Source organism: Podarcis pityusensis (assembly GCF_964106645.2).
Source record: "Podarcis pityusensis genome assembly, chromosome: 10".
NCBI lineage: Eukaryota > Metazoa > Chordata > Lepidosauria > Squamata > Lacertidae > Podarcis > Podarcis pityusensis.
In genome coordinates, this window is record NC_138035.1 from 38,110,406 (window position 1) to 38,128,178 (window position 17,773).

Genomic DNA, 17,773 nt, shown 5'->3' on the forward strand with positions numbered 1-17,773 from the left:
TTTATTAGGAGCTGTTGCCAATATGAACTTGGCAAGCAGGCAACACACCCAGCTGTAAGGCTGCTTTTGATTAGGTTCTTGTTCCGTAGAATTATGGAGGCAAATTTATTTTTTAAAGTTTCCTGTTCTGTAAACATAGCCTGATTCAGCAATGAGTGAACCTTGAACACTTTTATAAACTTATTTTAAGTGACCGGCTGATGTTGGTTTTGGTGATGGAATCAACAAAATGAGTCAGAGGTAACTTTGATGGTTATAGATCACAAGGGAAATGCATTGGGAAGAGTAGTCATTTTGCGCTTACCATCTGGAGAAAAATAGGTCTCTTAAGGGATGGCTTAATAGTTAGGTAGCCAAATATACTATCTATGTTGCCTTCTTTAAATACAGCATATCAAAATTTCTATTTCTTTCTTCTTCTTTTTTAAACCTACTTTTTAATAAAGAACTTACAGTGGCCTGGTCTGAACATCAAATTAAACCATTGTTAAAAATAAACTATGGATTCATAGAATCATAGAATCATAGAGTTGGAAGAGACCACAAGGGCCATCGAGTCCAACCCCCTGCCAAGCAGGAAACACCATCAGAGCACTCCTGACATATGGTTGTCAAGCCTCTGCTTAAAGACCTCCAAAGAAGGAGACTCCACCACACTCCTTGGCAGCAAATTCCACTGTCGAACAGCTCTTACTGTCAGGAAGTTCTTCCTAATGTTTAGGTGGAATCTTCTTTCTTGTAGTTTGGATCCATTGCTCCGTGTCCGCTTCTCTGGAGCAGCAGAAAACAACCTTTCTCCCTCCTCTATGTGACATCCTTTTATATATTTGAACATGGCTATCATATCACCCCTTAACCTCCTCTTCTCCAGGCTAAACATGCCCAGCTCTCTTAGCCGTTCCTCATAAGGCATCGTTTCCAGGCCTTTGACCATTTTGGTTGCCCTCCTCTGGACACGTTCCAGTTTGTCAGTGTCCTTCTTGAACTGTGGTGCCCAGAACTGGACACAGTACTCCAGGTGAGGTCTTACCAGAGCAGAATACAGTGGCACTATTACTTCCCTTGATCTAGATGCTATACTCCTATTGATGCAGCCCAGAATTGCATTGGCTTTTTTAGCTGCCGCGTCACACTGTTGGCTCATGTCAAGTTTGTGGTCAACCAAGACTCCTAGATCCTTTTCACATGTACTGCTCTCAAGCCAGGTGTCCCCCATCTTGTATTTGTGCCTCTCATTTTTTTTGCCCAAGTGCAATACTGTACATTTCTCCCTGTTAAAATTCATCTTGTTTGTTTTGGCCCAGTTCTCTAATCCGTCAAGGTCGTTTTGAAGTGTGATCCTGTCCTCTGGGGTGTTAGCCACCCCTCCCAATTTGGTGTCATCTGCAAATTTGATCAGGATGCCCTTGAGTCCATCATCCAAGTCGTTGATAAAGATGTTGAATAAGACCGGGCCCAAGACAGAACCCTGTGGCACCCCACTAGTCACTCTTCTCCAGGATGAAGAGGAACCATTGATGAGCACCCTTTGGGTTCGGTCAGTCAGCCAGTTACAAATCCACTGAGTGGTAGCATAGTCAAGACCACATTTTACCAGCTTCTTTACAAGAATATCATGAGGCACCTTGTCAAATGCCTTGCTGAAATCAAGGTAGGCTACATCCACTGCATTCCCTTCATCTACCAGGCTTGTAATTCTGTTAAAAAATGAGATCAGGTTAGTCTGACATGACTTATTTTTCAGAAATCCATGCTGACTATTGGTGATCACAGCATTCCTTTCTAGGTGCTCACAGACTGTTTGCTTAATGATCTGCTCCAGAATCTTCCCTGGTATTGATGTCAGAGTGACTGGGCGGTAATTATTTGGGTCCTCTCTTTTCCCCTTTTTGAAAATAGGGACAACATTTGCCCTCCTCCAGTCTGCCGGGACTTCGCCTGTTCTCCAGGAATTCTCAAAGATGACTGCCAGTGGTTTTGAGATCACATCTGCCAGTTCTTTTAATACTCTTGGATGCAGTTCATCTGGCCCTGGAGACTTGAATACATCTAAACTAGCCAAGTATTCTTGTACTATCTCCTTAGTTATTCTGGGCTGTGTTTCCTTTGCTGAATCATTTGCTCCAAATTCTTCAGGTCGGGCATTGTTTTCTTTATCGGAGAAGACTGAGGCAAAGAAGGCATTGAGGAGTTCAGCTCTTTCTGTGTCCCCTGTTTGCATTTCACCATCTTCTCCTCTGAGTGTCCCCACTGTTTCTTTGTTCTTCCTTTTACTACGGACATACCCATAAAAGCCTTTTTTGTTGCTTTTAACCTCTCTAGCAAGCCTGAGTTCATTCTGTGCTTTAGCTTTTCTGACTTTGTGTCTACACGTTTTGGCTATTTGTTTGAATTCCTCTTTGGTGGTTTCCCCCCTTTTCCATTTTTTGTACACATCCTTTTTTAATCTTAACTCAGTTAAAAGTTCTTTAGATAGCCACCCTGGCTTCTTTAGGCACCTTCCATGTTTCTGTCTCATTGGTATTGCCTGACGTTGTGCTTTTACTATCTCCCTCTTAACAAACTCCCAGCCATCATGAACTCCCTTTCCTTTTAATATTACTGTCCATGGGATCTCACCCAGCACTTCCCTAAGTTTTATGAAGTCAGCTTTCTTAAAGTCAAGAAATTGAGTCCTAGTATGCTTGGCTGCTCCTTTCTGCTGTATAGTAAACTTCAGAAGAGCATGATCACTTGCACCTAATGATCCTTCCACTTCTACCCCACTAACCAGGTCATCAACATTGGTTAGGACCAGATCTAAAATGGCTGTTCCTCTTGTTGCTTCTCCCACTTTCTGGACAATGAAGTTGTCTGCAAGGCCAGTGAGGAATCTGTTTGACCTTATGCTCTTGGCTGAGTTTGACATCCAACAAATATCCGGGTAATTGAAGTCCCCCATTACTACTATCTCCCTTCCTTTTGCATGCTTGGCCATCTGTTCCAGGAAGGCATCATCTATGTCCTCCGTTTGGCTTGGGGATCTATAGTAAACTCCCACAATGAGGTCACTGTTATTCTTCTCTCCCTTAATTTTGACCCAAATGCTCTCACTTTGGCTTTGAGGTTCTAAATCTTGGATCTCTTCACAGGTATACACATCCCTGACATATAACGCCACTCCTCCTCCTTTATTGTCTGGTCTGTTTCTCTGAAATAGATTGTATCCCCCCATTATTACATTCCAATCGTGGGACTTATCAATAACCAGGATGTTAGTGCATGCCGATCAAAAGTCCCCACTTCACTCCACTATCACTTGTACTGTTACCATGGAGCAGGTACTAATGGTTTGTTCTTTCTCCCTCTAACACACACATACACAGAAACCAAAGTCTAGGAGAACTGATAGGGGAGATGGAAACTCCCCAGCTGGGTCAACTTCTTTGCTTGCAGGACAAAGTTGAACAATGATACCATGTTGTTTTAAATGGATTGTTTTAGGCTTTATTGGTTGTCAGGGACGGGCAGGGCTCTGAAGAGCATGTGGTGGAGGCAGGGGACCAGGGCAGTGACCCAGGAGAGGAGACCAGTGATTTGGGGGGGGGGGTGTGACGCCACCCGCAAGGCAGGATCCAGGGAGGGAGGGAATGTCAGGGCACCCCAAGGCAGAAGAAGGTGTGCAAGATATGGTGGTGGAAGAAGAAGGGACAGGTCAGATGAGGGACGATGGGTCAGTAGATTCCCGACCTTTCGCTACCCACTGTCTTCTAGAGCCAGAAGGGGCTTGAAGAGGGCAGAGCAGTAATCATTTCTGTGCAGGAGACATCTCAGGTTGCAGGCATGCAACCCAAAGGAGGGGATATAAGCCAGAGGAGGAGAGGGACTCCACTGTTGCTGCAACTGCTCCATAGGGCCCAGACCTGTGGACAGGTGCCTAGAGGCTACAAGTGTGTAAGCATGTTTATCTGGAACAACATGAAAGCTGCTGTGTTTCTTTTGCCAATAAGGAGTTAACTATCAGACATGTCCCTTCCTTATCTGGGCGGGCCATGATAGTAGTCTATTTTGCCATGTCATTTCAACTGAAAAGCAGGTCATGCTATCTGAATAAAACAAATAATTAAGTAAACACCTGTGGTCCCAGATACACGTCATGGTAACAGTTTTTTAAAAATGTGATAGCTGTGTGAAGAGCTAACGTGAAGAGTTTCATATTTGTGATATGGTTCATCTTCTGCTCTCTCTGAAATTTGGAGTGGCTTGACATAATAGAAAAGAATCAAACTGAGTATAGCTTATGTTTCATCAGATCACCCACCCTTGTGAGATTACAGGACAAAACTTCACTAGAGGACCTAAACTTCACTAGAGTGGCATAACCAATATGGCTTGCCTTTAAAAAAAACCATTTGAATTGGAACTCTGTGATACTGGGACTGTGTGACAGTATTTAGGGGAGAATGAAAAGGTGTGGAGATGGAGAGACAGCAGTTTGCAGACTTCTCTCACTGTCCATTTTTCACATCAGACTTAGCAACCCACTTCAGTCACAAGCCATTGACTCAAGTGCCCTGCGCTTGATTCACTTCCTGTTCCTCTATGTAAAATCAAGCCATTGCTCTATCCTACCCAGGAGATGTGCAGATTGTCCTTGCATTGGAAGGGCACATATTTCGTTAATGAGGGTGATGTGAATTTTCTTGTTTGGCAGATGAACAAGCACGAACCATCTGCTCTTCCTGTGCTCTCTATGCCATCATCACATACAAAATGGAAACCTGCTTGTCTTCGAAGGTGTGTTGATGCATAATGAGGCACATTTAATGTCTGACCAATACTCAGTAGAAATTTAAATGGCAATTTAAATTTAAATTTTTTATTAGTGATTATGCTCAAGGTTGTTGGGGTAGGCAGCTTTTTTCCTGTGTGATCATTTGAAGTGGTACAGCTGTGTTACATTTCTTATATGTCACATTGATATTGAAGTTTGCCTGCTTTCAGTGCAAGTCACATTGATACTGTAATGTTAGGTGATAAATAAATCAAATGCATAAACCACTCTACTGTAGTCAATTAATTTCATTGCAAACTATTATCTGAAAAATATGTATTTTCTGAATAGGATCTTGGAGTACATTCCCTAATATGGGATCACACAACATCTCCTTAAAAGGCCCTTAATGCATTTTTAGCAAGTCACTTCATGACATTCTTTACAAAAGAATTCTGAGAAGTACAAGATGAAAGAATGCTGGACTAATGAAGAAGGCAATGTGACCAGAATGTTGGGGAGGAAAGGCTCCTCTAAGTCTCTGAGTTAGAGGTCTAAAGTGCACATGCAAACTCTGAAAAAGCAGGGCTCCTCTTGGAAATATGAAGAAAGTCCATGTCACAAGGCAATAAACTACACAGTCCTGTTCCTTTCCTTGCCACACAAGCAATAGGTTAGATCCTGGGAAACATCCACACTGATTACACAAATTAGAATAAACATCCTGGAGCTTTTTCTCCTTCTATTTCTTTTTCCTGTTGCTTCATTATCATGTCTGAAGCTTTATTTCATGAATGATTAACATTTTATTGTGATACACTTTTAAATACATCCATAATATGCATATGTCTGTAAGGTAGCATGTAAAGTAGTCCAGGAGGTATGGATTAGGTAAGTTCCTCAAACAGCCTTATCATAAGGTATGTGTTAATGTTTCTCTGGATCACGGTCGGCTTAGCTTCAGCCTCTTACTTGTACAACTAAAAATATGCCGTCAGGGAAATCCATCTTCCATTGTAATACTTTTCTCAGTTTGAGCAGAAGAGGCAAACAGAATTCAGTGCACTCAACAAAATACTAATTCTTAGCCAAGTGTCAAGCAAAAGGTTACAAACTGGAAACCACTAGGTCCTAAACTGCGATCAACACCCATAAATCCATTGCCATGCATCTTAGTCTGCTGGTCGGTATACCACACCCCTGTACAATCACTCATTTTCATGCTTCTCAGTTTTAGCTTACAATGATAACATACTGCTCACAACATCTGATGGTTGAACAGGAGGGGTTTTATTTTCTTGCAAGATCTTGGGGGCCCTACATCTCACGCAGCCTAGCAAAATCTCAGGAGAGAGTGCTAGCTTCCTTTAAAAGGATGAGCCACCATCTTGCCTGAATTCTTTCCTCCTTTCCTCAAGTAGAGTAAACTTTCCCAGCCCTCCTTCCCTTGGTTTAGAGGCTCTCATTGAGGCTTGCTGTGGTCACTGATTAACAGGGGCAGCATTGTTCTTGCTTTGGATTACTACATTTTGGTCACATGGTCAAGCCAAGCAAGGATCATGTAAGGAGAATTCAGATGTGCCTGAAAAATATATATGAGTGGTATTGTGGGGCTGTGAAGATTAGCTTCATCTTCCTCTACCAATGCACCTGGTGGTGATGTGCCTGGCCATCTGGGCATGGGGTATGTAAGGAAGCTCTACACATGGACTGCTTGGACCAGTGGGGTCCCTTGTATGGAGAAATTCCATGTGCTTACATCTGTATGCATACAGAGTCCTTTCACGCACCACGTAAACACGCAGATGAGGGCATGGCCAAAACCAGAGTCAGTAGGAAACAGATATGAGGCAACCATTTGATTCAGTAAACATTTAAAGGTGAACTTACCTAGTCCACACTTTCCAGAATGACGTGCGAACTGAAACAGGGCCATTCTTTGAAATTCACACTGCTCCAAATCTTGCAATGTGGTCCTCCAGCCTAGCAATGTGTACGAAAACATGTATGTATTAGTGTAAAGATCATGATTTCTCCTTTCACTTAGATTGAACTTATTTTCTTCTCCTCAGCCACCTTTCCTTTCTCTCACTTCACCTCCCAGTCTCTCCAGCAGAAAGTTATTCTCTCTCCCCACCCCCAGCATTCCAAAGCTCTTAGCACTATGTCACTCCTTTGGTTTTTTCCTCAGGCTGTTTGACGCTGCCGAGAATTCACATTCACAAAAACAATAAGTACTTTTGGCTGAGACCCCCAGTTTAGGCTGTTCCCTCTGTGTGGATAAAGCAGACAGAGAAAAGTTTTTCTTCCTCTCTTATAATATCAGAATTCAAGGATATTCAATTAACCTGAATGTTGGAAGTTTCAGGAAATTATTTATTCACACAGTCCATAGTTAAACTATGGGATTTGCTCCCACAAGAAGTAACAATAGCCACCAAATTGGATGGCTTTACAAGATGATCAGACAGATTCATGGCTGACAAGGCTACCACTGGCTACTAACCACAGCGGCTATGTTCTGCCTCCACTGTTGGAGGCAGCATGCCTTTGCATGGCTGTTGCTGGGAGAGTGCTCTCAAGCTCAGGTCCAGCTTTCAGACTTCCCATAGGCATTGGGTTGGCCACTGGGAGAACAGGATGTTAGACTAGATGGACTTTTGGCCTGATCCAGCAGGCTCTGCTTACATTCTCCTATTATAGGAATCCTATATCCTCTAACAGTTGCAATGGTATCATTTTAATAATATCATAGCGTCAAAAAACCCAAATGAATCACCTGAAAGCAGAATTTGATATTGAATATTAGCAATGAGTAAACTCACCTCAGCTTGATTCAGTTTATGTTCCTAGCCCCCGCCCAAGAAAACTACCCCTTCTTTCTCAGCTTTCTTAAACAGAAATAAGGAATGGAGAAATGTGCCCCTGGTTCAATGTCAATTCCCCACCCAGCAAAATATTTAATCTTGAAAAAGTGAAGAACTGGTGGGGAGGGTTCACTGGAGACCTAAGCTCCACTGTTGTTACCTGGAATGAAATTCCACTGCATGCTCACAAACATCACTTCCTGCTAGGACTATGGGACTGCAGCTGCTTTTGCTTCCCAACTGAATTGCAAGCAGGTCACTGCTGACCCTAGCGAGCCCTTCTCACTATTTGTTACTCTTCCCTTCTTCCAAATGTACCTTTTTTTGGTGGGGAGAGACTGGACCTGAATTCAAAGGAGTCTGCATCACTTGTGACGGGGAATGCCTTCCCAAACAAATTCTGACTCACCTCATCACTATGATACAATATACAGTGGTACCTCAGGTTAAGTACTTAATTCGTTCCGGAGGTCCGTTCTTAACCTGAAACTGTTCTTAACCTGAAGCACCGCTTTAGCTAATGGGGCCTCCTGAAGCAAAGTTCTTAACCCAAGGTACCATTTCTGAGTTAGTGGAATCTGTAACCTGAAGCGTATGTAACCTGAAGCATATGTATGGACTCAACACCATGGAAAAAGCAAGCAAGGTAATGAAAAACATGGCAATGTGGCAGATTTAGCTCAAATGGTCTACTAAAAAGAAAGCTTTAAATTTAAACGCCACATATTTTACCTATTTCTTTTGTGTAGCGTCCGACGCTAATGGTGTCTGTCTCTCTCTCTCTCTCTCTGTGTCTTCTAGTCCATGAATGGAACTATGAGTAAGGAGAATGTGCTTACTTCCTTTGGAAATTGCTCATAGGAAGCCCAAATGTATCAGAAACAGATTGTGAAGAAATGTGTGGTCCCAAGACAAATGTTATAGATATATTCATTTTCTGGGAAGTGTATTAAAACTAAGTTAATCATTTCTCTTTTCCTCTAGTCAATTAATGGGAAACAGCCATCTCCACCAACCCAAATGACGAGGATATGCTAACAGACCAGCGATGAACATCAATAACAGACTTTCTGGATGTTGTCTGGAGAATTAGCTGTCCCGAGCAGCAGCTGGCAAGTGTTGCACTGAAAGGTTAAGAAACAGCAATAACCTGCTGCTGCTGAGGGCAACCAAAAGAGGGAAAGGAACCTATTACCTAGCAGGAGATGCAAGATAAAAGTAGAAGCAGAAGGAAGCTGGAAAAACTAAGCACCATGCTGATGTGCAGCTGGTAGGAGTGCTCAGTGCAATGTTGACATCAACAGCCCTTACTCAAATTTCCTACTTCTCAGCAGTTATGTGCTTCCATGACTTTATACAATCTCTGCTTCCCTTGGTATCTTGCTTCTCCTTCCAGTATGGGCACCAGAGCCCTCACCCATTTGGTCATCACTCACGACTTAGCAGTGGCCATTTATTCCTGCTGCTTACATCTGTCTGCACAACCTCATTGGCTGCTCCTGGAAACTAGCAGAAATCATGGTCACAAAAATTCTTAATATTCTGTGTACCGTGCATGTTGACTCTAAATTCTAATGAAACTGACATTTTTATGAGCTTGTATTTTGTTGAAATGCTCTACTTCATTTGGAATATTAAAACAGCAAAGCTTCGCAGTTCAAATATTTACATTACTGGAATAAATGTTAAACATTGGCATCAATTGGGATAAGCAGAATACTCTAAGAGGAGAGGCTACAATGCAGTGGTAGAGCACGTTTTTTGCATGCAGAAAGCTCCAGTGTTTCCAGATTAAAGGACCCCAGGGAACAGGGCTGAGAAAGTTCTGTATATGACAACTTGGAGAGCTACTGCCAGCCAGGGAAGACAGTTGTTTCAAACAGAAAGTAAAACACTGCCAATAGTCAGTGCCATTTTTCTAGAAAAAGAGGTGCTGAAACTCACCATGAACAGCTCCCTCATTCTCTTAGAATAGCAATTGTGCCCACCTGAGAGGTGCTGGAACTGAGTTCCTCTGAGTTCCCCCTAAAAACAAGCCCTGCCAGCAGTAATGTTCCATCAGCTGTGTTTTCCACTGCAGTAATGGGGGCTTCTCTGATGCAGAGTCCCCCTACCAGAGGAAGTTGGTTCATGGGCATGTCCACTATATTCTAACACCACCCAGCCGCAAAGATCAGGGGGTCACAATTGTACACACAGAGCTGAGCTAAACTGCCCTTTTCTATCCCATTCATAGGCAGCAAATGGTATATGTGGGGGGTTTTTTGGGGGGGGATTCTTTCATAAACTCATGAGGCTACAATTGGTAGCAGCTGCAGATGTTTTAGCACAGCTTAATAGATCTGCCTTCTCACAAAAAAATACACAATGTAAATTGTTCCATGGCATTTGGGAGAGGGAGGGGGGATGGCAGCCATTACTGATTGCCACCTATTTGAAGAAGAGCTCTGCCTCTATTGCCTGTGGTGGCGGAAGGAAGGAAGGAGATGACAAACAGATAGACAGATGATAGATAGATGATAGATAGATAGATATAGACTGCCATCACCACTAAACCTTTCAAATAATTTTGCTCAACCTACAAATCGCCCACCTCCCTTCAAAATTAGGGATCCTCTAAAATTCACTCCCCATTGCAACTTGAAAGCTTTCAAGCAAGACATTTCAGGTTTCTCCTAATCAGACTCTGTGAACACATCCAACATTATGTATTTAAAGCAAATCAAACACACATTTAAATCACATGACTTCCGTCAAACAGTTATGAGAACTGAAGACCGCCCCCCCCCATACAGAACTAACATTTACAGTACCTTTAACGAACAACAGTTCTCAGGTTTCTTTGGGGGAAAGTTGCAAGTTTTAAATGTGTGTTGAATATTCTTTAAATGTATGGTATGGATCTGCCCTCAGTGTGTACAAGACAAATTTATTGCCCTTTATATTCTACTGATTTAAATGAGCTAGGCTCAGTGGTGGGTGGGGTGGGCACAAACCCATGGTACCTTTATTGTACAGTTCACCCAATTTGTGAACAGGGTACAATCCTACTCAGAATGAAAGAAGCAGCACATAACAGTGAGAAATGTGTTGCTTCCAAGTTCCTGAAGAATATTCATTCCCATGTAAAGTGGCAGGACAGTTTTACATGTAAAAGACAGGTCTAGCTATAAATGAGTTGCTGCACACCTTTCCACTTGATATGAATTACTGTAGAAATGCAAACAAGAGGATCAACATTAGACCCCCAGCTGACCTGCTCTTAACATTTCTGTGGAAGTCTATATATGGATCCTTTCCACTGGAAGCTACTGTATGTTTGCATGTGCATTTTGTACTGTACTTTACAAAATACTATATTTCACAAAATAATGGTTTCTAATAATACTCAAGACAGTAGCTGAATTGCAAAAAGTACTAGCCAATGATGCCAAGGGTTTAACCAACACTGCAATTGTCAGCAAAATGGATAGCTACTTTGGTAACCATCAATCATTCTGGCCGCCAAGAGATCAGAATAAATACAGCAAAAAAGTTACCGGTATCTAATAGCTTTCATGTACTGTACACAGGAAAACTTGAAATAATTTGGTCCTTCTGAACACATTTTTGTTGTTGTTTACCAATCAGCTAAGCCAGGAGTTGTGTTTCATCTAACATTTTTGTGTAACAGCCTCAAAGAACCGATCAATAATAGAAAGATTTCCCTAGCATTCAAGTAGTAAAGGTAAAAGCATTCAAGTATGCATTTATTTTACCTCTGTAGGCTACCTACAATGCATTTCCCTCATGGAATTATTGCTTTCGGGTGACGGTGGAGAATTTCACACACGTTCTCATGGAGGGTTTGACATATCACAGTTTCCTGATGAGGTGGTCAAGGAACCTTTCACTTACATTTTTTTTAAAGCCAGGGTGAAACCATCCTTTTCCCCCCAGGGAAAAACAGTTTAATCACAACAAACCAATGCTTTAATGGGCATTCTGGCCCAGGAAACACAACTCAAGAGGCTTTAGAGAGTTTTACTGCCACTAACAGTTTTTGGGTTTTAAAAAAAGCTCTTTAAGAAGTGTAAAAAAGGATGGAGGGGCCCTCTGTTGACTACCTTGTCAAAACTAAGGTAAGCCACCCCATCCACACCTAAGTCTCCTGCTCCTAAACTCTGAGGGCATTTTCTTTTTGCCTCATGGCCCACACATTGCCAAAAAAGAAAAGGAAAGTTGGGATGGTTCAGCCAATTTTTAGATACAGCAAACCAGGGGTAGGCAACCTAAGGCCCGGGGGCCGGATGCGGCCCAATCACCTTCTCAATCCAGCCCGTGGACGGTCCAGGAATCAGCATGTTTTTACATGAGTAGAATGTGTGCTTTTATTTAAAATGTATCTCTGGGTTATTTGTGGGGCCTGTCTGCTGTTTTTACATGAGTAGAATGTGTGCTTTTATTTAAAATGCATCTCTGGGTTATTTCTGGGGCATAGGAATTCGTTCATTTCCCTCCCCCCAAAAATATAGTCTGCGCTCCCCACCCCCCAAGGTCTGAGGGATGGTGGACTGGCCCACAGTTGAAAAAGGTTGCTGACCCCTGCAGCAAGCAATATAACCCCACTCTGAAAGGGCACAAAACTTGGCTCTCAGTATTTATACAAGGCCTGGCCTCAAGAGACCCCATAGCACCTGCCAACTGAAGGAGCCAATGCTGTCCATGCACTTGACGGGGGCTCTGAGGGCTACTAACCTATACACCCCAGTATACCTCTCATGTCATGACCAGTTCCAGAAATTTTGAGGTTCCCAGTTCATTCCCCAGTGACCCTAACACAGTTGTACAAGAACAGGCAACTTGTAGGACTTAGGACCTTTTCACACTTACCATTTATAAAGGTATGGTTGCTGTTTGATCTGACATTTTTAAGAGTAAATTATCAGCAGACCACCTGTGCCTTTGGCTACATATTCCTATTACTGGAGAGCTAGTGCATTTTTTGCCTTCCATTTATGGCAGGTTGAGCCCGAATTGAGAAAAGTTCTATGACTAGAGTCTCATCCATTACAAAAACACAAATATACTAATTATGGGCAGTGTCTGGCACTCCCCACTAATGCCACTATAAAAGGTAAGTGTGGAAAGGCCCTTAACCTGCTGTTCTAGTGCAAAATCTTAGATATCTGTATACCAGATTGAAATTTGTAGTTTTAACCAATGATACTTTATCAATGTCATACCTTGTGAAAACTGCTCTAGGATGCTGATCTATTGTTCACTAAATTAAATTAGGCAGATGGGGGTGGGGGAAATCCTGCTGACTTCTGTATACTTTGGATTAATGAGCTGTTTGGGCAGGAGCCTGAAATAGAAGAAAAACAGCTGTTATAACCTTATTTTAAAGATACACAATACTTGGTCGTCAAAAACTTTAAATGAATTAAAGCTATGAACTTTCATACAGCATATTTGAGAAAGGCATTCTTAGGCATTCAGTCTTCATGTCTGGAATTCCTTTCTCAGCAAAAAATGAGTAGAGCTTTCAGTATAACTTATATCATTTTGCCATGAAAGTGCCTTTAAAGAGTTTCATGTGTGCTTCATCTGTTATACCCAACAATGAAATAATAATAAAAATTGCAAGGTAACTAAAGTGACTTCAATTTCAGTAGGATGAACGTTATGGTACTATATACATTTACCAGGGGGGTAATTCCCTTTGAATTCAATGTATCTTTTGGGTAGAGCTGTATAGGGCTGTACATAGGATAGCAAAACCCAAGATCACAAACGAGCTAAAACTAACCACAACTATAGGCCCCTTCATGTATTATAAGTGTGGGCACTCCATGAGAATAAGGAGGTGGGGACACCACTTCAATGTGATGCATCTCCCTGACTCCAACATCCATGTCTTGAGCGTGGACATCTGAGGAGGGCACATGTGCATATGTAGAGGCCATGTACATATGTTTCCACATGATGTGGAACTCTGGTTGTGGCAGGGATCCAGACCATGTGGAAACCAATGTGTGTAGAACTCTATGTGAGCATGCTTCCCCTCTTCAGATATCAATGCTCAATGTGTCAGAAGTGGGGCTGATGTCATGCGCGATTCAAGGAGTGGAGCTTGAGAGATGCACAATGTCAGGAGAACAGGATAAGTGAAAACCCCTTCAGGTGCGTAACATCACTTCACTTTCCATGCTCAATGAGGGCCTACACTCCCTCCATTACTGCATTCCTTGGCTACCTACATTGGAATGAAAGTGCTACTTATGGTCATTTTTTAACACAAATGGAGATAAGGTTGGCAGGTCATCTGTTATCCTGAGCCAAATTATCAATTCATTTGTGCATCTATAGCAAGGACCTTTTCAAGGCCAAAAGTGCTGTATACATCTGTGCACACCTCTGCAGCTAAAACTGGCCGATAGCATTAGGCTTCTAATTTAAGACAGCTGTCTTCCACTATGGTCTTCAAGAGCATTAAAGCCAGCTTCAGTACAAGAATGTCAGCTTAAGTGGTTAGTGAATTACAGGCTTTTTCTACCCTTTTATCAATCATCCTCTCCATTTGTCTTCCCAAAACAGCTACTGCTACTTTTTGGATGCTAAACTTGTTCTTGTTTGTTAGAATGGAAAAACATAGTTTGCTTGAACTTTTAAAGTAGTTACCCAAATAGTCATCGTTAATATGTCATTTTCTAATATTTTATAACAGTTTTTTATTTTTACTTTTCAAAGCATTGCCTTTTGGCTCCCAGCTTCCTTCAGTCCATTCCAGGTAAAAGCACACAATACTTGCTCCTCTGTTTTTTGCTTTTTTCTTGGAACCACATGCAATTTCAATCAGAAACAACAAAGAACATTTCTGGAATTAAATTTGGACATATAGAACTTAAGATGATGCATGCAGATGCTATTGCCTTAACCCAGACCCACCCAATTAACTCTTTCAAACAACCAATGGACACTTTATTTTTATTCAGCAAAGCATCTGGTTATAAAATAAACTTAGATAAGTAAGAATGATTAGCAGTAACTTCAATTTGAAACAGAATGCTATTTACAATGGAAAGACAAGCCAGCTGGATACTTATCCTGACCTCAAATCAGTCACAGAGTAGAATCTTAATATATTAATAACCACAATTGAAAAAGATTATAAACAAAAGATTAATAATCTACCATGGCTCAGGAGAACAGCCAGAGTTAAAATTAGCATTCTATCACAAATAATATTTTGTTTATTAACATCTCATTGAGACTGAATTACACAACATTATACAATTGGGAAGCGACCATAACAAAATTTATATTACTGAATAATGGTTCTGTGCAGAATGATCCCCCCTCCACCTTCTTGACGTTAATAAAGGATGGATAAATGTACAAAATACTAAACACTCTTATAATGATGTAATAAGACTAATTTCTATTAAAAACTGGTACCAACCAGGCAAAGTATTTATAGCAGAACAGGAACATGCTAAGGAAAATTTCACAGATGTACAATGGTTTAAACCATGGAGTTTACCGCATGATCCCACTAATTTGTAATCTACAAAATCTACTATCCAGCTTTGGTGCCTCTTATTTTAGTAATCTGAAATGAGCAAATATAAAACTCATCACAACTTGGCATCAAAAATCGATTTCACCAATTTATAGGTGGCTCTTCAGTGATCATATAATCTCTTACAACGAGCTTGCTACTATACCGTGAGGTTAGCAACCCTTGCTTTTTCAGCACTTTCAAATTCAACATAGAGCCAGGGATAGCCAGGGTAGAGCATGAGACTCTTACTCTTAAGGTTGTGGGTTTGAACCTCATGCTGGGCAAAAGATACCTGCGTTGCTGAGGGCTGAACTAGATGACCCCCAGTGTACCTTTCAACTCTACAATTCTGTGATTGTCTATCATTGCCAAAATAGTCAGTCATGAAAAGACAATGCTTTAGAACTGTATTACAGGCCTCCTCCATTTTACGTGGGGTTTACGTTCCGAGGCACTGCTCACGTCGATGAAATCACGTATAATTGAAACCCATTGAAAAAGCCTGAAAACACTCCATTTCTCTCCTGCTCTGCCCCACTCCGCCCCACTTTATGTGCCACAACTGTCCAGAAACCTGTGAGAAATGCTCATTGACTTTGTTTACTTATTGTGCTCCCTTTATAGCAGATCACCTGAATACCACAAAAAAGTTCCAACTTCCATAGGGATTCTGTAACCTACCCTTTCCATATCATCCACATGCTGATCCTAATTACTTCTTTCAGTAAGGAGCAGACGGGCACCTTGAGAAAGGAGGTTGCTGCCACTTGGAGAGCCTGCGTAAGCTGCACATCCACACAAAACATATCAAACCTGCACCATTGTTACCAAACTAGCAAAGCACAGATGACCAGCCATATCACTTGCCATGTTTTGCAGTACTGGAAGGCCTTGGTGGGTTGCTTTACGTGGCTGGTTGGTTGCATGTGGTTTGGTAGGCTACAGATTGTCCATATATTTTTAATTTTAATTTGTGCTGAAGATCCACACAAAGGATAATCACATAACTGATTCAGACACACACAAAAATTGTAGCTCTAAAATAAATCTGTGTCTACTCTTTTTGTGGTTGGGTTCAACAAGTCTATACATTTGGTAATTTCTGTGGCTTTGTGGTTTGAAAGGTACATACTTGTGGATGTAGGTATGGCAGACATGAAAGTAATGTGCAAAACAGACAACAGCCCTGTTCAAACACTGAAAATATTGTGTGTAAGAATTGAAAAATAATTTGCTTAACAGACATCGTTGCTATGAAGGTCTTTGCTAGAACTGTGTTGCAGGATTACATCAACTGTAATGTTGTTTTTATTTACAGGAAGACAGTACTAGGAAATCTTGCAAAACTCAAGCCTGGATTTTTATTTATATTTATTCCATCCTTGTGGATTTCAAAAAGCCCTTCAGTAGAATCAGCTGGAAGGTTTTCTGGAAATGAGTGATCATAGCTGGGTCTATCCCAATAGTTTTCTTGCTTTGATGGTCAAGCTCAAGGCAGATGGTGAAATGTCCAGCTCTCTGCTGTCAATAACATCTACATGCCATCTCTCCCCCCCCCATGCTATTCAGGATCTTGCTTCTCTGTCTGTTTATGCCTCCAGAGATTTTGATCAAGACATTTTTGTTTACCTCAAAACAGATAGCAAATTGTTCAGTCTTCATTATCAACAGTCCGTAGAAAGAGCTTTGAAGAAATGTTTGTTTGCCGATCATTTCACTCTTGATGTCTGTACAGAAAATTGCTTCCAGATCATTTATTTTCAGATGCTTGTAAGATAGCTGACCTTATTGCAAATCTGAAGTAGGAAGATATGAGAGGCAAAGGTTCCATTGAAACAGGGATGCGGAACTCGTGGCCCTCCAGACATCGCTGGACTACAATCGCCATCACCCCTGACTATTAACCATGCTGGCTAGGGTTGGTGAGGGTTGCTGTACAACAATGTCTGGAGGGTCACAGATCTTGCCTCAAAATATCATGCTCCACAGATGGAACCTGTGGAACCAGTTCACATAATGTACTCCTAGACAGTGATGAGCAAAGCTCACTAGAAACAAAGATCCCTATTGCAAGCCTCAGGCTGGCAAAGGGTAAGGGATTAGCACATTGCAGAAATATAAAGTGAGACGAAATTGTCAGGTTCAGTAAGTCATATATACATCTGCCAAACCCAGGAGCTCCTGAATCAAATCTGGTGGCTAAAAGACCACCTTATGTTAAAACAAAAAGTTAAGGAAAGATTTGTGATGGATATACCTAGCTGACAGACAAGGAACAAAAGAAGTTCAGATCATCTACTCATAGGCCATTGTAGCTCACGTGAGAGTCCCAAAGTACCAATGGATTCATTTGGAAATTAGATAATGGTGGTCTTGAGCAGTAACAAGAAGCATTCCAATTGTAAAAGAGTGTAGGATAAAGGAGGGATGGAGAATCTCTGTTGTTGGACTACTACAACAACTATAATTCCTGGTCATTGATTGATGGGGCTCATGGGATTTGGAGTCCAAAACAACCAGAGGAAGACATGTACTCTATCCCTGGGATGTTTCTGTACCTACCTATCTTGTGCTTTTAAAAGGCTTTTGTATAGGAAAGTAGCCACC

General features: G+C 41.5%; 1 protein-coding gene and 1 long non-coding RNA gene across 10 annotated transcripts in view; one reads left to right on the forward strand and one right to left on the reverse strand.

Annotated features, from left to right (window-relative positions):
* LOC308457563 (uncharacterized protein) overlaps positions 1-9,888 on the forward strand; it is a 280,871-nt gene extending 270,983 nt beyond the window's left edge. Inside the window, exons 3-4 of the mRNA XM_080971533.1 lie at positions 4,694-4,776; positions 8,605-9,888. Of these exons, the coding sequence (XP_080827659.1) occupies positions 4,694-4,776; positions 8,605-8,658 (137 nt within the window). The 3' untranslated portion in view covers positions 8,659-9,888. The remainder of the gene's footprint in view (positions 1-4,693; positions 4,777-8,604) is intronic.
* LOC308457564 overlaps positions 1-17,773 on the reverse strand; it is a 206,725-nt gene that overhangs the window by 103,752 nt on the left and 85,200 nt on the right. For all 9 annotated transcript variants that reach the window (XR_013976980.1, XR_013976981.1, XR_013976982.1 and 6 more), the window contains exons 3-4: positions 12,846-12,967; positions 6,644-6,736 (exon numbers count right to left, since the gene is read on the reverse strand). This is a non-coding gene — a long non-coding RNA (uncharacterized lncRNA). The remainder of the gene's footprint in view (positions 1-6,643; positions 6,737-12,845; positions 12,968-17,773) is intronic.